General features: G+C 27.4%; 1 protein-coding gene across 2 annotated transcripts in view; it reads right to left on the reverse strand.

Annotated features, from left to right (window-relative positions):
* Positions 1-6,822: 6,822 nt before the first annotated feature.
* LOC119687139 (A-kinase anchor protein 200) overlaps positions 6,823-18,701 on the reverse strand; it is a 55,448-nt gene continuing 43,569 nt past the window's right edge. For both annotated transcript variants that reach the window (XM_038101337.1, XM_038101338.1), the window contains exons 3-6: positions 15,364-15,524; positions 13,139-13,492; positions 10,825-13,035; positions 6,823-7,117 (exon numbers count right to left, since the gene is read on the reverse strand). In XM_038101337.1, the coding sequence (XP_037957265.1) occupies positions 7,037-7,117; positions 10,825-13,035; positions 13,139-13,492; positions 15,364-15,519 (2,802 nt within the window). In that variant the 5' untranslated portion in view covers positions 15,520-15,524 and the 3' untranslated portion in view covers positions 6,823-7,036. The remainder of the gene's footprint in view (positions 7,118-10,824; positions 13,036-13,138; positions 13,493-15,363; positions 15,525-18,701) is intronic.

Consider the following 18,701-nt stretch of genomic DNA (forward strand, 5'->3'; position numbering starts at 1 on the left):
GTTTACCTACAGGAGTGTTTGAAGCTCTAAGCTTGACCTAGGAAGACACATCCATATTTGATTGTCTGTAATATACTTTCATATCATAGTAATATTTAAGTTACGACTTGAAATGAAAATATTTGGTATATATAGGGCATCCTCGTTTTGAAATCCAACAATAAAAAAAAAGAGAAAAAATATAATGTTGCAAATCAAATGTCCGTGTACACTATTCAGACTTTAGACCAAGATTAGAATTGATTGCACAAATTTTTTCATTTTGTTTATAGTAACAACTATCTCCAATTAAAATAAACAAATATTTAAACTCCAACAATACACAAAACAACATCATTAGTATTGCAAATTTCTTATTTCTGTCTGTTCACATTTTTTCTAAATTTGATGAATGATTGACCAAATAATACCTAAGTGATTATTTATTCAACTTAAATGAATATACACACAACGCAATAAAAATTAGAGAATAAAATTGAATATCATGACTTATCAGCTCAAATATATATTGAAAAGTATCGAAAACTAATAATAAATCGAAACGCGAGATTAACAATTGGCGAATTAATGTCTCCTGAGTGTTGAAAATTTTTGTAGAAACATTTTTTAATGGTCAAACTAATGCTAATGTTTAAGAATTCAAACATACAAATCGAACATTTAAAATAATTTAATATGCTAGAATTGTTCGAAAATATGTTCGATCTGCTTCATATTACATTGGTATTCCAATGTTTTTAAGCGGTTTGATCACAAACATATTCGAACATCACTAAGGCTCGAACATTCGAACAACAAAATGCTCTAAGATTCGAACATCAAAATGCTCGAAGTTTCGAACGTAAAAATGTACGAAGTTTCGAACGTATAAATGTACGAAATATCGAACGTAAAAATGTACGAAGTTTCGAACGTAAAAATGTTCGAAGTTTCGAACATCAAAAATTTCGAAATTTCGAACAATGCAAATAGACAGTGTACTTCAAGCACTTTGTTCAAACATTAGTATCCATCTGTGCAGCTTTTAGACATAATTCTATATTTAAACACAATGTTGAATTTATTGTCACTCATTGGTGCTACTTTTATTAAACAATAATAATAACTCACCACACTACAATAACAAACATGTGTAGTTTGATTGGTTGCAGTTATAACCGAGTAGGGCCGAAGAGGAGAACGGACTTTAAATTGGTGCTGATAAAATGGCAGTTAAACGTTTGTAGCTTCATTTTTAAGTTTTACTGATTAATTTTAAATTTTTTTTATTTTATTTTCTTAAATTCAAAGAAAAACTATTTATTTTAGTTATTAAGCGAAATTATTAAAATATTTTGATTTTGTATTAAATTCATACATAATTTGTTAATACTTTTTTTTTAATGACAAAAAAACAATATTATGTCAATATATTATATTATTTTTAAAAACTTAATTCTGCAGTTGGCCTAAGCTGTGTTTGCTATCATCGCAACTACCTACTTTAGTGCATAAATACTTACCTAAAATTATAAAATATTTTAAATAAAAATATATACATTATATATATATATAAATTTGAATTTATTCGCAAAATATCTTAGTAGATAGCAAAACGTTGGTCTGATAAAAGCTAAGAATTGCCAGTGTAAAGAAATTAATTAATTATTTAAAAATAAATAAAAACAAAAACAAAGTATGTTAAAGATTTATCAGAGAGAACATTTATTTTTCATATAATATATCAGTCAAGAAGTGGTTAAATTTAAGAAAGCAACAACTACAAAGAAGGAATGAACAAACAAAACATTTAAGTTATAAACTTTTCAATTTATATAACATATATACAATTTAATAAATTCTAAAAGAAAACAAATAGAATAAAACTAAATTTATATATAATAAAATACATATATTGAAAATGCTTAGTTGGACACACAAAGACACAATATATTCAGTAAAAAAAGAACTAAATTTATAATGTAGTTGGAGACTTGTAAAAAAGCAAATTATTATGTATTAAAATTAAAATAAATCAATTATAAAAATAAATAAACAAATTTAATAATTTATGTTATATTTTTTTAGTTATTATTTAATTTATATGCAATAAATATTATCGTTGAAAAAATATGCTAAAATAATTCGTTGTTTTTATTAAACCCCCAGTCACGCTTTACTGTGGCTCAAATTGATATTAATTATCTTCTTCTTCTTGGTGTCCGTTTCTCCTAGTGGGACATAGAGTCGCAGATATTAATTATAAGGAAAATAAAAAAAAAGAACTCTAGTGAGCATAAATTTATCGAAAAATAAACATATCCTTGTGTTAGCAAACTTGCAGTTCTAATAAGTGGATTATGCAGGAGTTGCTAAGATGAGGAGAAGGTAGAATCCATCAACCGCTTTCTACGTCTCTGTCCAGAACTGCAGGCAAGGTGGCTTAAATATCGTGGGGATTGCTTTTTCACTGGCTTGGAAGAGATAATGAAAGCAATCTTATCGGACCTCCTCAACTTCATCTGAAAAACAGATGATTTAACAAGGATAGAAAATTACAAAGGTTAGCAACTTGTCTCTCCAGGCAAAATTTTTCTAAAGGCATCGCAATGGGCAATATATGCCTCCGAGTAGAAGTGCTGATAATAACTGTCAGCATGCACCTTCTCAATCTAAACTAATACCCTTTTGTTCTGCTATTAAATCTCAAATCAAAGGAAAGAAAGTAAAAATATTCTGGTTTATATTATGAATAGACTATATTTTTTATTTGTTGACATATAAGGTGTTCATCGAGAGTGGATAATACAACATATAACACCTCATAAGAGAAGCATTTATTTTCTAACATACTTTTCCACTTGCTATACAAAAATAGTCATTGTGTTTTATTGATATTTATATCGAACGCAAAGCGGACTGTATTAGAAATTGAACTCGTATGCCATATCTGTCGGAAATAATGGTACTCTTGAAAGTGGGCGAGAATTTTTTTGTTTCTGATCAGATTAGTTATTTTGTTTTCTAGTACATTAGTGGAAAGGAAAAAAAATTGGAAAATTTTTGGAAATAAATTGAAATTAAAGCTGCGGCACGCTTTGAAATGGAGAAACTTAGGTATAGATTCCACCTTGCAGCAGCAATATAGAAAATGTATATCGATATAGATAGATATAATCTGGAAACGGGAAAAGTAAAAATAAGGTAATAAGATAATGTTATATTCAGTTTTATTAATTTATGTATTGTAATACATTTATTTGAGGTAATTGTTTAGATAAGAAACATGCCACAGGCTACACGGATATTAGTGCCACAGCAAAAGCCGTGCTTTGGACAGCTAGAAGATTATTTATAAATATTTAAACTATTGCATAACTTTGGCATATTAATATTTAAATGTAATATAATCGCTGTTCCAAATGCAGTAAGTGCGATTCTAGTCCAGGAAACTCGAATAAACTAAAAAATTAGAATGTTCATTAATGTTCATATTCACCACGAGATGAATAGATTTGTAATTCACTCTTTCAACTGGAATGCTGTTTAGAATGATGGCGCTCGGTCATATCGTATCAACTAAACGTGTTGTTGATAACGTGGATGCTTTCGAACCAACTCTTCGTTGGAATTAACGATTTAACCTGAGGTATAACTATTTTCAAAGCATCTCTCATTAGTAAAGTACTTATTCAGTTTCGTTAATCAAATGCGATAACTGCTTTCAGTTTGACCACTCTATCGAAGACATAGTTTCAATGTAGCTGTTCTTTTTCTATTTGCTGAACAAAAAAAAAAAGAAAGGAGACGTATATTTTAACAGACACACATCCCATTCCACCGGTAATAAAAGCGTTTGATAAAGAAACAGTACTACGGCTTATACAGAGGTAACAGTTATCAACTTTATTAAAAATCTCTAGCCGTAAAAAACTATACTGACAATTATCAGTGTCATTGTCTCTGCTATTACCGGCAGTAGGAATGACCTATATAAGAGATAAGTCCCCATCGTAGTTGACTACAGAATTGACAGTACACCTATTTCCAATGGTTATTCTTAGCCTGATCTGCGTCATGTATTGTTATTATAATTATTAGCGGTACTAAGCGTAATATTCCATTCTTGACAACTTCAAAAGTATAAACGCCAGCTCATTGTTCAAGCGATTAGATATCTACTATTGCTGTTCGTATTCGGAGAATTCAATTGATTGAATAGTAAACGAAGTCTCCGGAGTGAAAAAAAAAATTGGATATTTTCTAAACCAGAGTCTTCGAATATCTGGATTTACGATTATTATTTGCAGTGAATTTATTCGGAGAATTCGTGAGCAAATGATAAAAGTAAGCCACAAAATGCAATTGAACGTGCATCACACAAATAACCACAAATTTTTTTAGGGATGATGAAAATTATATATGTGTAATGTTTTTTATTTATTTTATTTTATTACATATGACTAAATAAAAAATATACATTTCAAATAACTTATATTAAAGAAATTATATTAATGAACATTTGACGTCTCGATAAAGCTAATTATACTTACTTTAACAATAGTTTAATATCTCGCCGTACACATACGATCACTGCGTTACCAACGTTTCCAAGGAAGGGATTTCTTATATCCGTCAGAAAGTAAGAGACAATAGTCCACAAGGAACTATTGTAGGCTTATCCATTATAAGCAATTTAAAGACTGTGCCGATAAGGACTACTTAGAGAATACTCGGTTAAAAACAATTTAAGATCAGTTTGTTAAGGAATAATTCAATTACTATCATCACGAGAACCTAGCCGATAAATGAAAGAATAATATTTCTTCAGTGTATGCGATTATTTTATCTTGTGTCACTACTCTTCAATTATATACCTTAATTGTTTTGTTATTTTGACTGGTAAGTGATATACAAAAATATATTTATAAAATAATTATAGTTGTACCTTTTTCTCAAAATGATTATTGTAACAATATAAATATATATTCTAAAATTATGTAAAAGGGCATGAATATTTTACAAACATATAAATTAGTGTCCTTTAAATTTTCTACAGAATAGAATAGTGTTAAAAAATACGATTTTTAAAGTGTATACATATACCCATAAATTTTAACATTTGCTATGTGCTTATGCAAAAAAACTTAACCATTAGAAGTGATAAATTGAATTACCGACCTCTGATCTAAACTCATGCAGAAGTGACCAATTATTTCCTCCTCGAAAATGAGTCTGTAAAAGTAACAACTCAGTATTATATAAAAATTACCAATCTGGCAATCGTCTGCTAAGGACTGGTCATTAAGTCCTTTCATTAAGCTAATGAACGTTGGCTCTAAGCTCCAAATTTGGCAGGGCACGAGTTCAATCCTTGGTACTTGCAGCCTCAAATAAATATTCTTCAAAAATTATTTACGAATAATTATATACAACAAATAATTCCAAGACCACTGATAATGGGTATGGTATTTGGCAATACTCGAAACAGCTGTATGGTCAGTCAAAAAATTAATTAATAAATAAACAATAAAATTTTATTGGTATAATTTACTACTCTTCTCTCTATTGAAAACAATATTTTATATAAAGAATTTAGTTTCTCTCGTCAAAACGGATGTTAAAAATCAATTTAAGTTACTTTCATATGAAAAAATATATCAGCTTGGTCCTTGTTGACTAAGGACTAGTTGTTGATACTTATTCGACTTTCTACACAAGCCGTCATTCTTTTTCTTTTAAAGTTGTAAAAAAAACAGCATTAAGTCTGGTTGAAATAAATTGGCATCACTTTTAAAATATGTTAAATGCTTGAATCTGAAATATTGATTTAGTTGTGTAGTGTATATGAAATATAAAACTTGTAAACAATAAAAATTAATTAATTTAAATAAAATAAAACAAAATAAATATAAGAAGGACAATGATCAACATTTTTATTTTATATATTTAAATTAATTTATTTATTAATGTAATTAAATTTATTAGTAAATGAAATGCTCAATGATTTTAACGTAAGACTGGAATTTTGCTACATACGAGTATATTTGCAGTGAACTCTCACAATAGACTACTTTTAAGACTTAAAATTTTTTGCGAATAAAACCTAACTCTGATGATTTTAAGAGCATTTTTGTTGCTTCACATATATTCACATGTATTCTTTCGTAAGTTGCGAGTATTTTTTTGCTACTCTGAAAGAAAAAAATTATGGCAGTAGTAACCATTGTTCCACGCACTTGGCTAGTATACCAGACTAACATTTTTTACACTTTTTGTGAAACTCTTAATACTTAAAGTATTCCAATGTTGACAACAACATTGACCCCCCTATGGCCTAGGTTGGACAAAAATAAAAGGAAAAAGCCAAATCTACAGTTCGTGCGCTTACTGGAGTACTAACGGGGCACTGTGCCATTGCGCCTATGCTCCAACGGTGGCGAGTTCCAATAGGTGCATTATGCAGGAGTTGCTAAGGTAAAGAGGATGTAGCGTCTATCAAGCACTTCCTGTGTCTCTGTCCAGAACTGCAGACAAGACTTTTTCATTGGCTTGGGGATCGCTTTTTCACTGGCTTGGAAAAGATAACGAATGCAAACTTATCGGATCTTCTCAACTTCATCTGTAAAACCAAATAATTTAACAAGAATAGAAAATAACAAAAGTTAGCAACTTGCCTCTTCCGGCAAAAATTTTCTAAGGGCATCACAATGGGCAATATATGCCTCCGAGTGAAAGTGCTGACAACTGTCAAAACACGCCTTCCGAACCTAACCTAACTTAATAACAGACAATATATCTTCAATATTAAAATTAGTTTAGAAGTGAAATTAAAAAGACAAATATTTAGAAATTATGTGTATACTTTATTTTGCAATAATCTTGGATTAGGGATATGAAGTTGTACAAAATGATTAAAATATGTAAATGTTAAAAATGTATTTTATCTCTCTTTTGTTCTTTCCTCCTTCTTTGCTTTCTTACTTCCTCTTGCTCATTTTTAATCTTTATTTTGTTTTTATTTAATATATTATAATAATTATATTTATCAGTAGGATTATTCGCATGTAACTGGAAGATCCTGTGTTGTATTTTCTGCCGCAGCGTTCTCCTTCAACTCCTTGACGTTAGCAACTTCCTAAACAGAATGAAATTTGTGGAAGAAAAAACGAGAAAAAATTGCACAAGGCAAAAAAAAAAAAGAGAATACATTAGTAAAATGTTAAAGTTTTTAATTATTTAATAATTATAATATAAATAAATTCAATAAATAAATATAAATAATATTTCAAATATATATATTGTTTGATGAATAAACGTATACATTAAAGTAAGAATAATAACAAAAAAGCATTTTATAATCATTTGAGTAAAAAAAGTAATTCTTTCTGCAAAAACAATAATAAAAAAAAATTGCCATGTAAAAAAGAGACAACAAATATATAAAAAAAAATTACAACAAGTACATACAAATAAAATAACTTTAAAAAAAAAAGAAAAAGCATTAAATAAAGCGAAAATATGAAGGCATAATAAAGAAATATTTAGTACGAATATAATACCCCAAAGAGAGTTCATCAAAAAAGAGTTATGGAAAGGAGATGGAAGTTGTGTATACAGAAAACGGAAACGTTAAGGAAGGATAGAGGTAGTAGTACTCTAAAAATGGATCAGAGAAGAAGTTGTAGTGGTGAATGCACTGGATTAGTGGTTGGGTGTAAAGATGAGGCGAGAGGTACAAGGAGTTGCAGTTAGCGTTAAAATTATTGCAGGTATGTTATGTTTTTTTTCTGCACTTCCTGGTTATTGAATGTTGCACAGAGACAAAGACATAACGAGCTGTTTAACATATCTGTTTTTAATTTTTTTAAAATATTTTTATATTTGGTGTCCATTTTGTTATTATTGTTTTTATGATTTGTAGTGTTAGTTTTTAGCTGCATACGAAATGTGGAATGCGTAGTAGTTGCAGTAGCAGTTCTCAACTTTCAAAAAACAAAAAGTTTTAAATTCTCGCTTAACTTGGACGTGTCGCCATTTTATTTTTATTCACAAGTTCAACGAACATACGAACATACGAACGAACGAACGAACGCACGAACAAAAACGAAATTACCCACAATTGCTTACAAACTATTTGTGATTCTGTGATTTTATGATTCTGTGATTCTGTAATTTTGTGATTCTGTGATTCTGTGATGCTGTGATTTTGATTGTAGTTGCGATTGTAATTGTGATAGTGTTTGTTGGCTATTGTTATTATATATATATTTATATATGAATAATTGTATTATGTATATTAATATATGACTGTTATGAGCTTTTGTGTTTAAATGATTTAAATGAATTTTTAATTATTGTTAACCATTATTACTAAAATGTATTTTAGTTTAAAAATAGAAAAAAATCAACTTTCTAAAAATTCAAAAACTAATTAATCAAATAATTATGTATATATATATATATTTATTTAAATCATAACTACTTAACGAAAAACTCTCAGCTAATGATTGACAATTTAAGATTTCATTTCATAACCTCTTTTACTGTTTAGTTTTACTATACTGTTTATTTAAAATATTTTTTCTACTAATAACCCACATTAAATAAACAAGATATACTGTTTAAAATAAGAGTAGAGGAGTCTGTTAAAAAAAATACAAAACTTTCTATTTAGTACATAATTTATGTCATGATTAATCTAATACATAATCTCAAGTAATATTTTTACAAAGTAAACAGAGAGATTTATACTACGTAGTAAGCATTTATCTTCTGTAGGCACACATATTAAAAAAAAATTAATATACATATATATCTAATATTATTAAATTAATATTTCATTAATTCGTATAACAAACATGTATAACTGATATTATTATTTACAATAAATTTTTATTTATATTTAAACCGCAATTATTTTTTTTTTATAATAACAATTACAATATATATATGTGTATATAGCACATATTTTATACAAAATATATTATATATGTATAGAATACAGAATACATATATATATATATACAGAATACATATATACAGAATACATATATACAGAATATATATATATACAGAATATATATATATACAGAATATATATATATACAGAATATATATATATACAGAATATATGTATATACAGAATATATATATATACAGAATACATATATATACAGAATATATATATATAGAATATATATATATACAGAATATATATATACAGAATATATATATACAGAATATATATATACAGAATATATATATACAGAATATATATATACAGAATACAATATATATAATTCAATACATTATATACAATATAAGTTATATATAAAATAAGGTATATCAACTTTACATACATGATCTAATTTATATAGAACAATATTACATATAGAATATATTATATACAGAATATATTATACATAGAATATATTATATACATAATGTATTATATATAGAATATATAAAATATAGAATATTTTATATATAGATTATATATAGAAAATATATATATTATTATATATAGAAAATATTATATATAGAATATATTACAATGTATACAATATATATACATATAAAAGATAATAAATTATATATAAATAAAGTATTATATACATATAAAATATTATAAATAATATATATATAATATATTACATATATTAGAACTAAATATATATACATATCTAAACAGCTGGAAGCACAGCTAAAGAAAAATAATTTATTTGTTTATGTGTTGTTAAAACTCTACATCAGTTAACTTTAAATATTATAACAAAAAATATAAAAACAAAATATATATATATATACAAAATTAAAAACTGAAATATTTTAAAGCGGAAATTTGTTTCTACGTATATGTATTTTATCATATATAAACCCATATATATAAATTGATTTTTTATGTAAAAATATTTATATATGATTTATTTACATACTTAATACATATATATATATATATATATAAACCGCATATATGTGTGTAAAATAAAATTAAATAATATTATATATTCTTTAGAAGTTATAAAAATTATTAATCTTGATTTGGGTATATATTTATTATAGTTATTGGTGTATCTATAGTCAGAAGTTTTTAGTTTGTATATATGTACAACACTTCTTTAATATTTATATATTTATTTATATTCATAAATATTCAAATACTTATAGGAATATGCCTGTTTTTTAAAAAATAGATAGCTTATTCATATATATAATATTATTTCATAAGTAATCATATATTTAGAAATATGTATATTATTTCTTAATTGGGATTTATTGTATTATTTTTATAGAAAACTGTTCCTTTTGGTATAATTTTTTTTTTAAATAACATTAAAAATCAACCTGTGTCAATCATTAATTAAATCATAACAGAAGATATCATATTATTCTGTATTAAAAAATATCTACAATAGAAAAAAATATATGAAATTGTTATTTATATATGTGTTGTGATTAAAATCATTGGTTGGTGTATAATAATAGGTTTAAGATTCTGAAGGTGAAAGTGGTAAAGGTAAATCAAATAGAAATATTATGGAGTGGGTTTTTGGGAAGTATTTTACGTTTTTGATTTATTTGTTTATATTAATATATGTTAATAGTATAATTAGTAACTTTTTTTATCATTCATTCACTCATTAATCAAACTATTATTTTAATACCTCTATCGTTCATGCAATTTGTAAGCAATTTAAGAGAGAAAAATAACACATTAAATTTATTATTCTATGCGTTTCAAAAATCAGTTAATTTAACAATTAACCAACCAATAAAACAATCAATCAATTAATCAATTTATATATCAATGTATCAATTAATCAATCTGGCAGTTGTATTCACCTTTGTTAAGGAAATAGGCGCAATTTCCTGGGTAACATTAACAATATTATTTTCAAGTTCCGTATTACTTTCTTTACACTCTCCGTCTTCATCTTTGCTAAGTGAAAGCTTTTCGATTTGACTCACAAGCGAATCATCGATACCTCCAACTGTTTGCTTTGTTTCAGGAATTACTTCCGCTGCTACATTTGGAATAATATTTTGTGTTTCTAAATTTTCGGCCACAATAGTTGGCACAACTAAATCAGTTTCTTGTTTCTCTTGATTTGAATCGAAATCTGCTAGCACATCATCCACATAATCAACCAAAATTTCGTTCTTATCAGGAGAAGGAAGTTTCGTTTGGATATCAACAAATTGAGAGCATGATGATAATGGGATATTTTCCTCTGCAATAAGTTCTTTGTTTTGCTCACGTAGTTTACGCTCAATCTCTTCTACTGCTTGTTCAGTGACATCATCAACAACTAATTGAATTTCCCGAATTTGTTCAGTACTTACAATTAAAGGTTTATCGGATAATTTAACATTGTTTTCCATAAAAGCAGCCTTAGTTTCATTTGTTTCAGTTGGGATTTCTTCTTCAATTACAGCTGTTACATCCGCCTGATATAGATCTGTAACATTATGTTTTTCTTCAGTCGATTCATTTATATTAGCGGTTGTATCAGCTGTTGGAACTTCTTGCTCAATTTCTTCAATTTGTTGAATTTGTTCAATTTCAACATTTGGATCAATTATTGTAGGTTCTACTTGTGGACCAGCCGATAGTTTACTAAGTTCAGCTGCTAAAATTGGTATAACTTGTTGTATTTCCTTTGGATTTTCGATATCTCCATCCGTTAAAATAGCTTGTAGTAAGCACTTAGTATTGATGGTGAGTTTTTCAGCCAGTAATTCATCATCTGCTTCTTCTTTCGTAACAACATCAACAACCTTGCTAACACATTCTTCAGATTGTTCGGTTTGTTCGATTTGTTTACTCAAATCTTCTTGTGGTTCTGGCAAAACATTGGTGGTATCATCACTGATAATGCTATTTACATTTAATTCACTTGTAACCTGAATATTTGTTGCTTCAAGTTTTTGTTCGTTAGTATGTATCACAGGTGCGTTTGACTCCGCGGTTACCTCAGTGTTAACCTCATCGTTAACATGAGCGTTAACCTCAGCTTGGTCAATATTAGATCCAATATCCAACAACGTTTTGACTTCTGCTGCTACTGTTTCAATTTTTGTTTCAAATTGCTCGCAGGGTGGTGATGTCTCTGGCGACATTGTGTTGACCGCAATAGTTTGCTCAGTTGAAATTTCATCAGTTTCTGAATTGTTTTTGAATGCAAAAACCGAGACATGTGACGGTGGAGGGGATATGGGTAAAGGAGGAGGTTGGGTATCATATTGAGAATTGAGCTTATTATCAACATTAGGCTTAATATTTTCAATATCAACATCCGTTGCCGCGACAATAACATTGGCAGCTGCATCATCAACACTTGTCATGGTGTCGACAACAGTTTTAACTGTTTCTACTTCATTAATTACATCGCTTGCATTATTTGTATTAATGGTTTGGGCGTAAGGGTCGGATGAGGTAGTGGTCATAGTAGTTTGGAAGGAAGGTATATTTTGTGTAGTGTTTATATTATCAATGCTGGTGTTTACCTCAATTTGCGACTTGGATTTTTCAGCATCAGCTTCAGTTTCATCAACTGCGTTCGTACCATTTTGATGAGGTTTCTCTTCGTTTATTACATTTGGAATGGTTTTAATGTTTTCGGTGAGAGCAGCAGACACTTCAGTTTCCGCTTTGTCTATCGATTTTTCAGTGTTTTCTTCAGTAGTCAAAACTTCAGCAACAACATTCTTCTCTACTGCAGATGCATCGACACCATTACTTATGGTCGCTGCAATAACAGTGGCTTCAACAACATCTACGGTATTGGTGGCAGTTTTAGTTTGTATTTGAGTGGCAGTTTCGTTAGTAGCCGCAGGCACATTAGCATTGGTTGTATCGGTGGTTGCATTGGTGGTGCTTTCAATGACAATGGCTTCGTCCGGTTTCTCGCCAGTTGGTGTTGATATTGGCGTTTTTTGTCCATTCAGCTCACTCTCAGTGGCATTACCATTCTCAAGTTTCTCATCACTTCCCTTAGCTTCAACGTCGCTTGCAACAGCACCTTCGGCACCTTCATTCTTACTTTCGCTCACCTTTATTATTTTGAGAAAAAGAAAAATTAGTTTTATAAAACAATTAATATATTTATTTGACAATAAATTATGATTAAAATTTTTAGATAATTTTTAAACATACTTCATCAGTAGCACTTTTTTCGGCATCACCATTTGTAGCAGCGGCAACATTCTCAGTTGCTTCCTCCGTTTTGCTTGGCTTTTGTTTGTCCTTTTTGCCAAAAGAGATGCTACGGAAAGACCATTTCCTTTTCTGTTTTTCCTTCTTCGCTTTTTTCATGCTATCGTCGGATAATGGCGAAATTTCTTCAGTTGCTGCACCTTCCTTTGGTGTAGCAGATTCGTCTTTTCCTGGTTCCACTACTGGAGAGCTAGTATTGTTTTCGCTTGCATTGTCACCACCAGCCTGTGCAGCTTCACCGCTTTTTTCGGTTGTTAAGTCTTTATCGTTTTCAGATTCATCGTGTTCCTTTTTCTAAATGTAGAAACAGAGATTATTTTAATAGTTATTTAGTTTTATAGAATTTTATTTTAATAAAATAAAATAAAAAAATGATATGAACATTACGACATACTTCTTCACTGATGTCTCTGTTACGATAATTACTATAAAAGTGTTATATAACATAAGACTAAGTTAAAACGACAGAAATTTGGGTCTTGCAAAACAGGGTTTCTCGTTATAGATATATTGTCATAAGTAACGTCATTGTTCTAACCACACTATAAGTCTCATTAGCTTCTGAGAAATCAAATATCAGTAAGCCAAGCTGCAAGTGAGTATCTTAAGTAATATCAAGCTTATATTATTTTGTTTTGTTTCTATTGATTTGGAGCAATTTTTTGAATAGAGTTTTAACCACATAGAGTCGTAAGTAAAAAATTTCAGGCAAGAGAACTGCAAAAAGCAACAATTACGAAGAATATTTAATAATGGCCAAAAAAAATAAGTAGAAATATTTTTATTTTATACTCGATTAGTACTTGAGTATACTTAAGATACTGGACCTAAACAAAAATTAATTTTGCGCCTCTAATGATAGTTAGTCTCCGACAGAAAAGTGAATTTTGAATGAAAAAGTATCAATAATCTGACCTAAAGAGCATACGACACATCTTTACAACCAGCGGAAGATGTCCTTTATCAACAGAACAGAACTGTCGACAGATCATTTGATCTGACCTGTTTTATCATCCTAATAAAGTGAATATCCTTAAGTAGGCAGAATGTTGTTTACGCTTGGAAGTAAATGAAACATAAAATTGTCTGGTTTTAATCACAGCTAGAGTGAGAATATATCAATGATAAGCTTCTGTTTCAGTCTGAGTATTGAAAAAATCGTAACCGGAGTCGCATGCTTTGATTTGTTGGAAGTCTAGAGTATTATATCATTATATTATATTATAATATATTATTATATTATATTATAATATATTATTATATTATATTATAATACATTATTATATTATATTATATTATAATATATTATTATATTATATTATATTATAATATATTATTATGTATTGCTTTTTATTTAATTTGTATTATTTTCTATTCTAGATCATTTGATGGCTTACATGTTATGTTGGTAGGTCGTGGGACTTTAAACAGGGATGTGTTCGCTTCTACTAACGACGACTGGCTGGAAGTTAATTAGTTCTATTCGATTTTACTAATGAAACAACAAAAACACAATCACTCGAAATATAAGACAGTAGTATAATGGATTTAATATGCAAAGTTACAATTAAATTTAAATGATGTTATTATTGTACTCAGTCGCAATTAATTAGCGAGAAAATCAAATTATTCTTAGAATACTACCTTTCAGAATTGCTACCTTTCTCGTAATAAGAAATTTATAGTGCTTTTAGTAAGCAACACTATTTTAACTAATACAATTTATTGATCTTAATTTTGTGTCCGCACCGGAAAGAAACTGAAGTTCTTTCCTTTTCTCTATCTATAACCTTTTCTGGAGCTATAAGTCTATGCTTTTAATGTATCGCCAGCATATTGTTCACTACTGAAACCTGTCTTTGAAAATCAATGTTTCAAGCAAGCGATCCTACACATCACACCAACCTTCTGAGTGTGTCAACATTTTAATTACTGGTAACCAATCCACTCCTGCGTTCATATAAACGGATCGGGCGCTATTCTACGCCTAAGGACAGTACCTCTCGCAATACCCCTAAGCACCATCGGTAATATCTGGACTCATCTTGTTTTTTTTAGTAAACATACCATAGATATTATTTTTTTTTTTAATTTACGTAGTTGATTTTCTTAAAATTAAATGTAGGTGTACTGTACGTACACCTAAACTGTATTGCTAAACTTACCTCAGCATCAATATTTTCTTGTGGAGTTGCATCCCCATTAGCTTGCTTTTGGTCAATATCTTCAATTTTTTCTAATTTTCCAGTTACTTCTTCTTCTGGACCTTTTTTGGTCTCGGTGGTAATATCAACTGAACGTTTACTTTGAGTTTTTCCCATTTTTACTGCAAAAAAAAAATATATATGTATAAAAATTCGTTTTACTTATTTGTTATGTTGTTTAAAAAAGAATGATTTTAAGATAATAGATAAAAAGATGAGAAGAGGAGACTGGCATGCTCTACCCTTTTTTTTATTCCAGCTTATGAAGTGAGAGAACGAACTTTACTCTATTCGCTTGAACACAATCTTTACACTTGTAATTTAAAATTTTATATCCACTATATACTTATATGGATTAAAATGTTAAAAGTCATGAGAAAAACATACCAACAACAAATTTTACAACAATAAAAAGGAAAACAAATAAGCGTTTGCTTAGCAATAGCAGCAACAACAAAAACATTTACAAATAAGAATTGCCATCGTTTATCTTTATATCTTAAGGCAGGCAGGCATTGTATTGTTAGTTAAAAATATCAATTTATTTTTAAATGACATTTGAAAAGAAGCACTTATCGTATTCAGACGAAGTAAATTTATATGCCGGCTGATGAACGGTGCCAAAGAGGCACAGCAATTCAGTTTGTATGGCAAACTCAGCTCAATTCTGCTCATCGACGCATTTTATCACATCGTATCGCATAGCATTGCATGGCATCGTATCGCATCGCATCGCATCGCACCACATCACAACATCACATCACAATACATCACCAACAGATTGCAATGGAGCAAGTAAGCAAGTAAGCAAGTAAAGCGGATGTACAAGTGCGACAAATTGATTTGGAGTAATTTTACTTAAACTTGTGTATTTATAAAGTACAAAAAGTAAATTATTCTTTTCTTTATTTAATACATACATGCATATACATATATATATATATTTAAGTATATATATAGGGAGTGCACATCTTATTGCATTCAGAAATACTTCACGATATACATATGTATGTGTGTGCATATAAATTTGATAAGAACATTCTTGAGGCGTTTAATTTACGGGAAGCCACTGAGCCACTGAGGCACTGTACTGTGTAAAGATAAAACCGATCAACATGTTGTCCCAAATGTATTAAAGTTTATTTATAGACTTCTTTTAATTTATGATGTGTTAATTTTTGACTGTAGGAACCCCCCAGTACTTGGGCGGTAAAAATAAGTATACATTTAATCATTGATAAATTGGAATGTTATGGTCTTAAATATTTTGAGAAACTATCTTATGAAGGAAAAACAATTGGAAGAGACTAGACAGAGCATGCAGCTAATCTAGTCAAGAAAGAGGCGAAATTAGTCAATCTAATGTTTGATATATTTCTTATTAATTATAAACAATATAAATAGTTAATAATAATAATTTATATATATTTATTAATATTAAATATGAATGAAATCATATTATAGGAAAATTTATTTTCAGTCTCTACCGAGATTCCTAATTTCATGGGTGTATCCAGGAAGCCAACCGAGTGAGCGATAAGGAATAATTATATAATATATAATTTTGTTTTAAATTTTTTGAATTGTTACGTCGAAAATATTTTTTTTTAAAGTCGGTTTTGTCTTTCAGAATTTTGACTTTTATTTCGATCGTTGTTTTTAGTATATATCTATATGTATTTCGGAAAAATTCGCTTTTGCCTTCATTAGGAGAATTCCTAATATTATATTATACGTATAGGAATAAACTAAAAATGCGATCGAAATAAAAGTTAAAAAAATAATTGGATTTATTTTTATACAACAATTTTTCAAAATATTCCACCTACACATAAACTATATAAATAAAATTATATATTAAAATTATAAATATATTAAAATCTATTAAAATTACATATAATAAAAAACAAAAGATAAAATAGAAACGAATACAGAAAAAAGATTTCAAAAAAATAGGGAATAAAATAGAAAAACATATAATAAAATAAAATAAAAATAAATAAAAACTAATATAAAATAAATAAAAATTAATTATAAAATAAAATATAAAAAAGTAATAATAAATAAAAATAAAGAATAATTTAAAAAAAATATAAAATGGTTTAAATAAATTTTTTTTTAAAAATATATATATATATATTTAATATTACTTTTAATATTAAAAGTAATATAAGAAAATATGAAAAATTCAAACAATAAAACAAAAAAAAATACAATACGAAAAAATAAATAGAAAGTAAATAATAAAAAAAAATAAATAATAAAAAAAGTATGTAAATTGCAAAAAAAAAAGGAAATATATAAAAAATAAATTATAAAAAAATAAATTATAAAAAAAGTAAATTATAAAAAAAAGTAAATAATAAGAAAAAGTGAATAATAAGAAAAAGTAAATAATAAAAAAAAGTAAATAATAAAAGAAAAGTAAATAATAAAAAAAAAGTAAATAATAAAAAAAAGTAAATAATAAAAAAAAAATAAATAATAAAAAAAAAGTAAATAAAAAAACAATAAAAAAAAACAATAAAAAAAAACAATAAAAAGAAAACAATAAAAAAATTAGATAATAAAAAGTAATTTAAAAGATAAAATAAATAAAAGAAAAATAAAAATTAAAAGAAAAATAAATAATAAAAGAAAAATAAATATTAAAATAAAAATAAATAATCAAAGAAAAATAAATAATCAAAGAAAAATAAATAATAAAAGAGATAAAGAAACTATAAAAATAAATAAAAAAAAAGAGTTAAAGAAACTATAAAAATAAATAATAAAAGATATAAAGAACATATAAAAATAAATAATAAAAGAGATAAAGAAAATATAAAAATAAATAATAAAAGAGAAAAAATAAAAATAAATATATATCAAATTATATAATTTAAATTTAAAATACTTTATGCATTATTCAATTTAAAATTTGCTGATAAGAGCCACAAGATAACAATATATAAATATAGAAAAATAAGAATTGGAAGTGCAGCCTACGCAAATGGTTTCTGTATTCTTATGACCACCAGAGTAAAGCATTAATTATACAACTATTTCGCTTATGCAGTAAATTCTTAGAGAATTTTTATTATTGCATTGGACTTACTGAAGAGTCCGACTCCGACTCTGACTGTGGGAGTTCCTTTTCAAGCACTTGGATAAATGCGTAGAGTAGCAAAACTCATGATTAAAGTAGCAATTAAAGGCATTTATTAAAGGAATTTTTTTTATTTTTTTTTTCTTACAAGAATGTAACGATAATATAAAGAAAGCATTAAGAATTCATGTATTCATTTTAAAGTTGATAT

This window comes from Teleopsis dalmanni, chromosome X, assembly GCF_002237135.1.
Source record: "Teleopsis dalmanni isolate 2A chromosome X, ASM223713v2, whole genome shotgun sequence".
Lineage (NCBI taxonomy): Eukaryota > Metazoa > Arthropoda > Insecta > Diptera > Diopsidae > Teleopsis > Teleopsis dalmanni.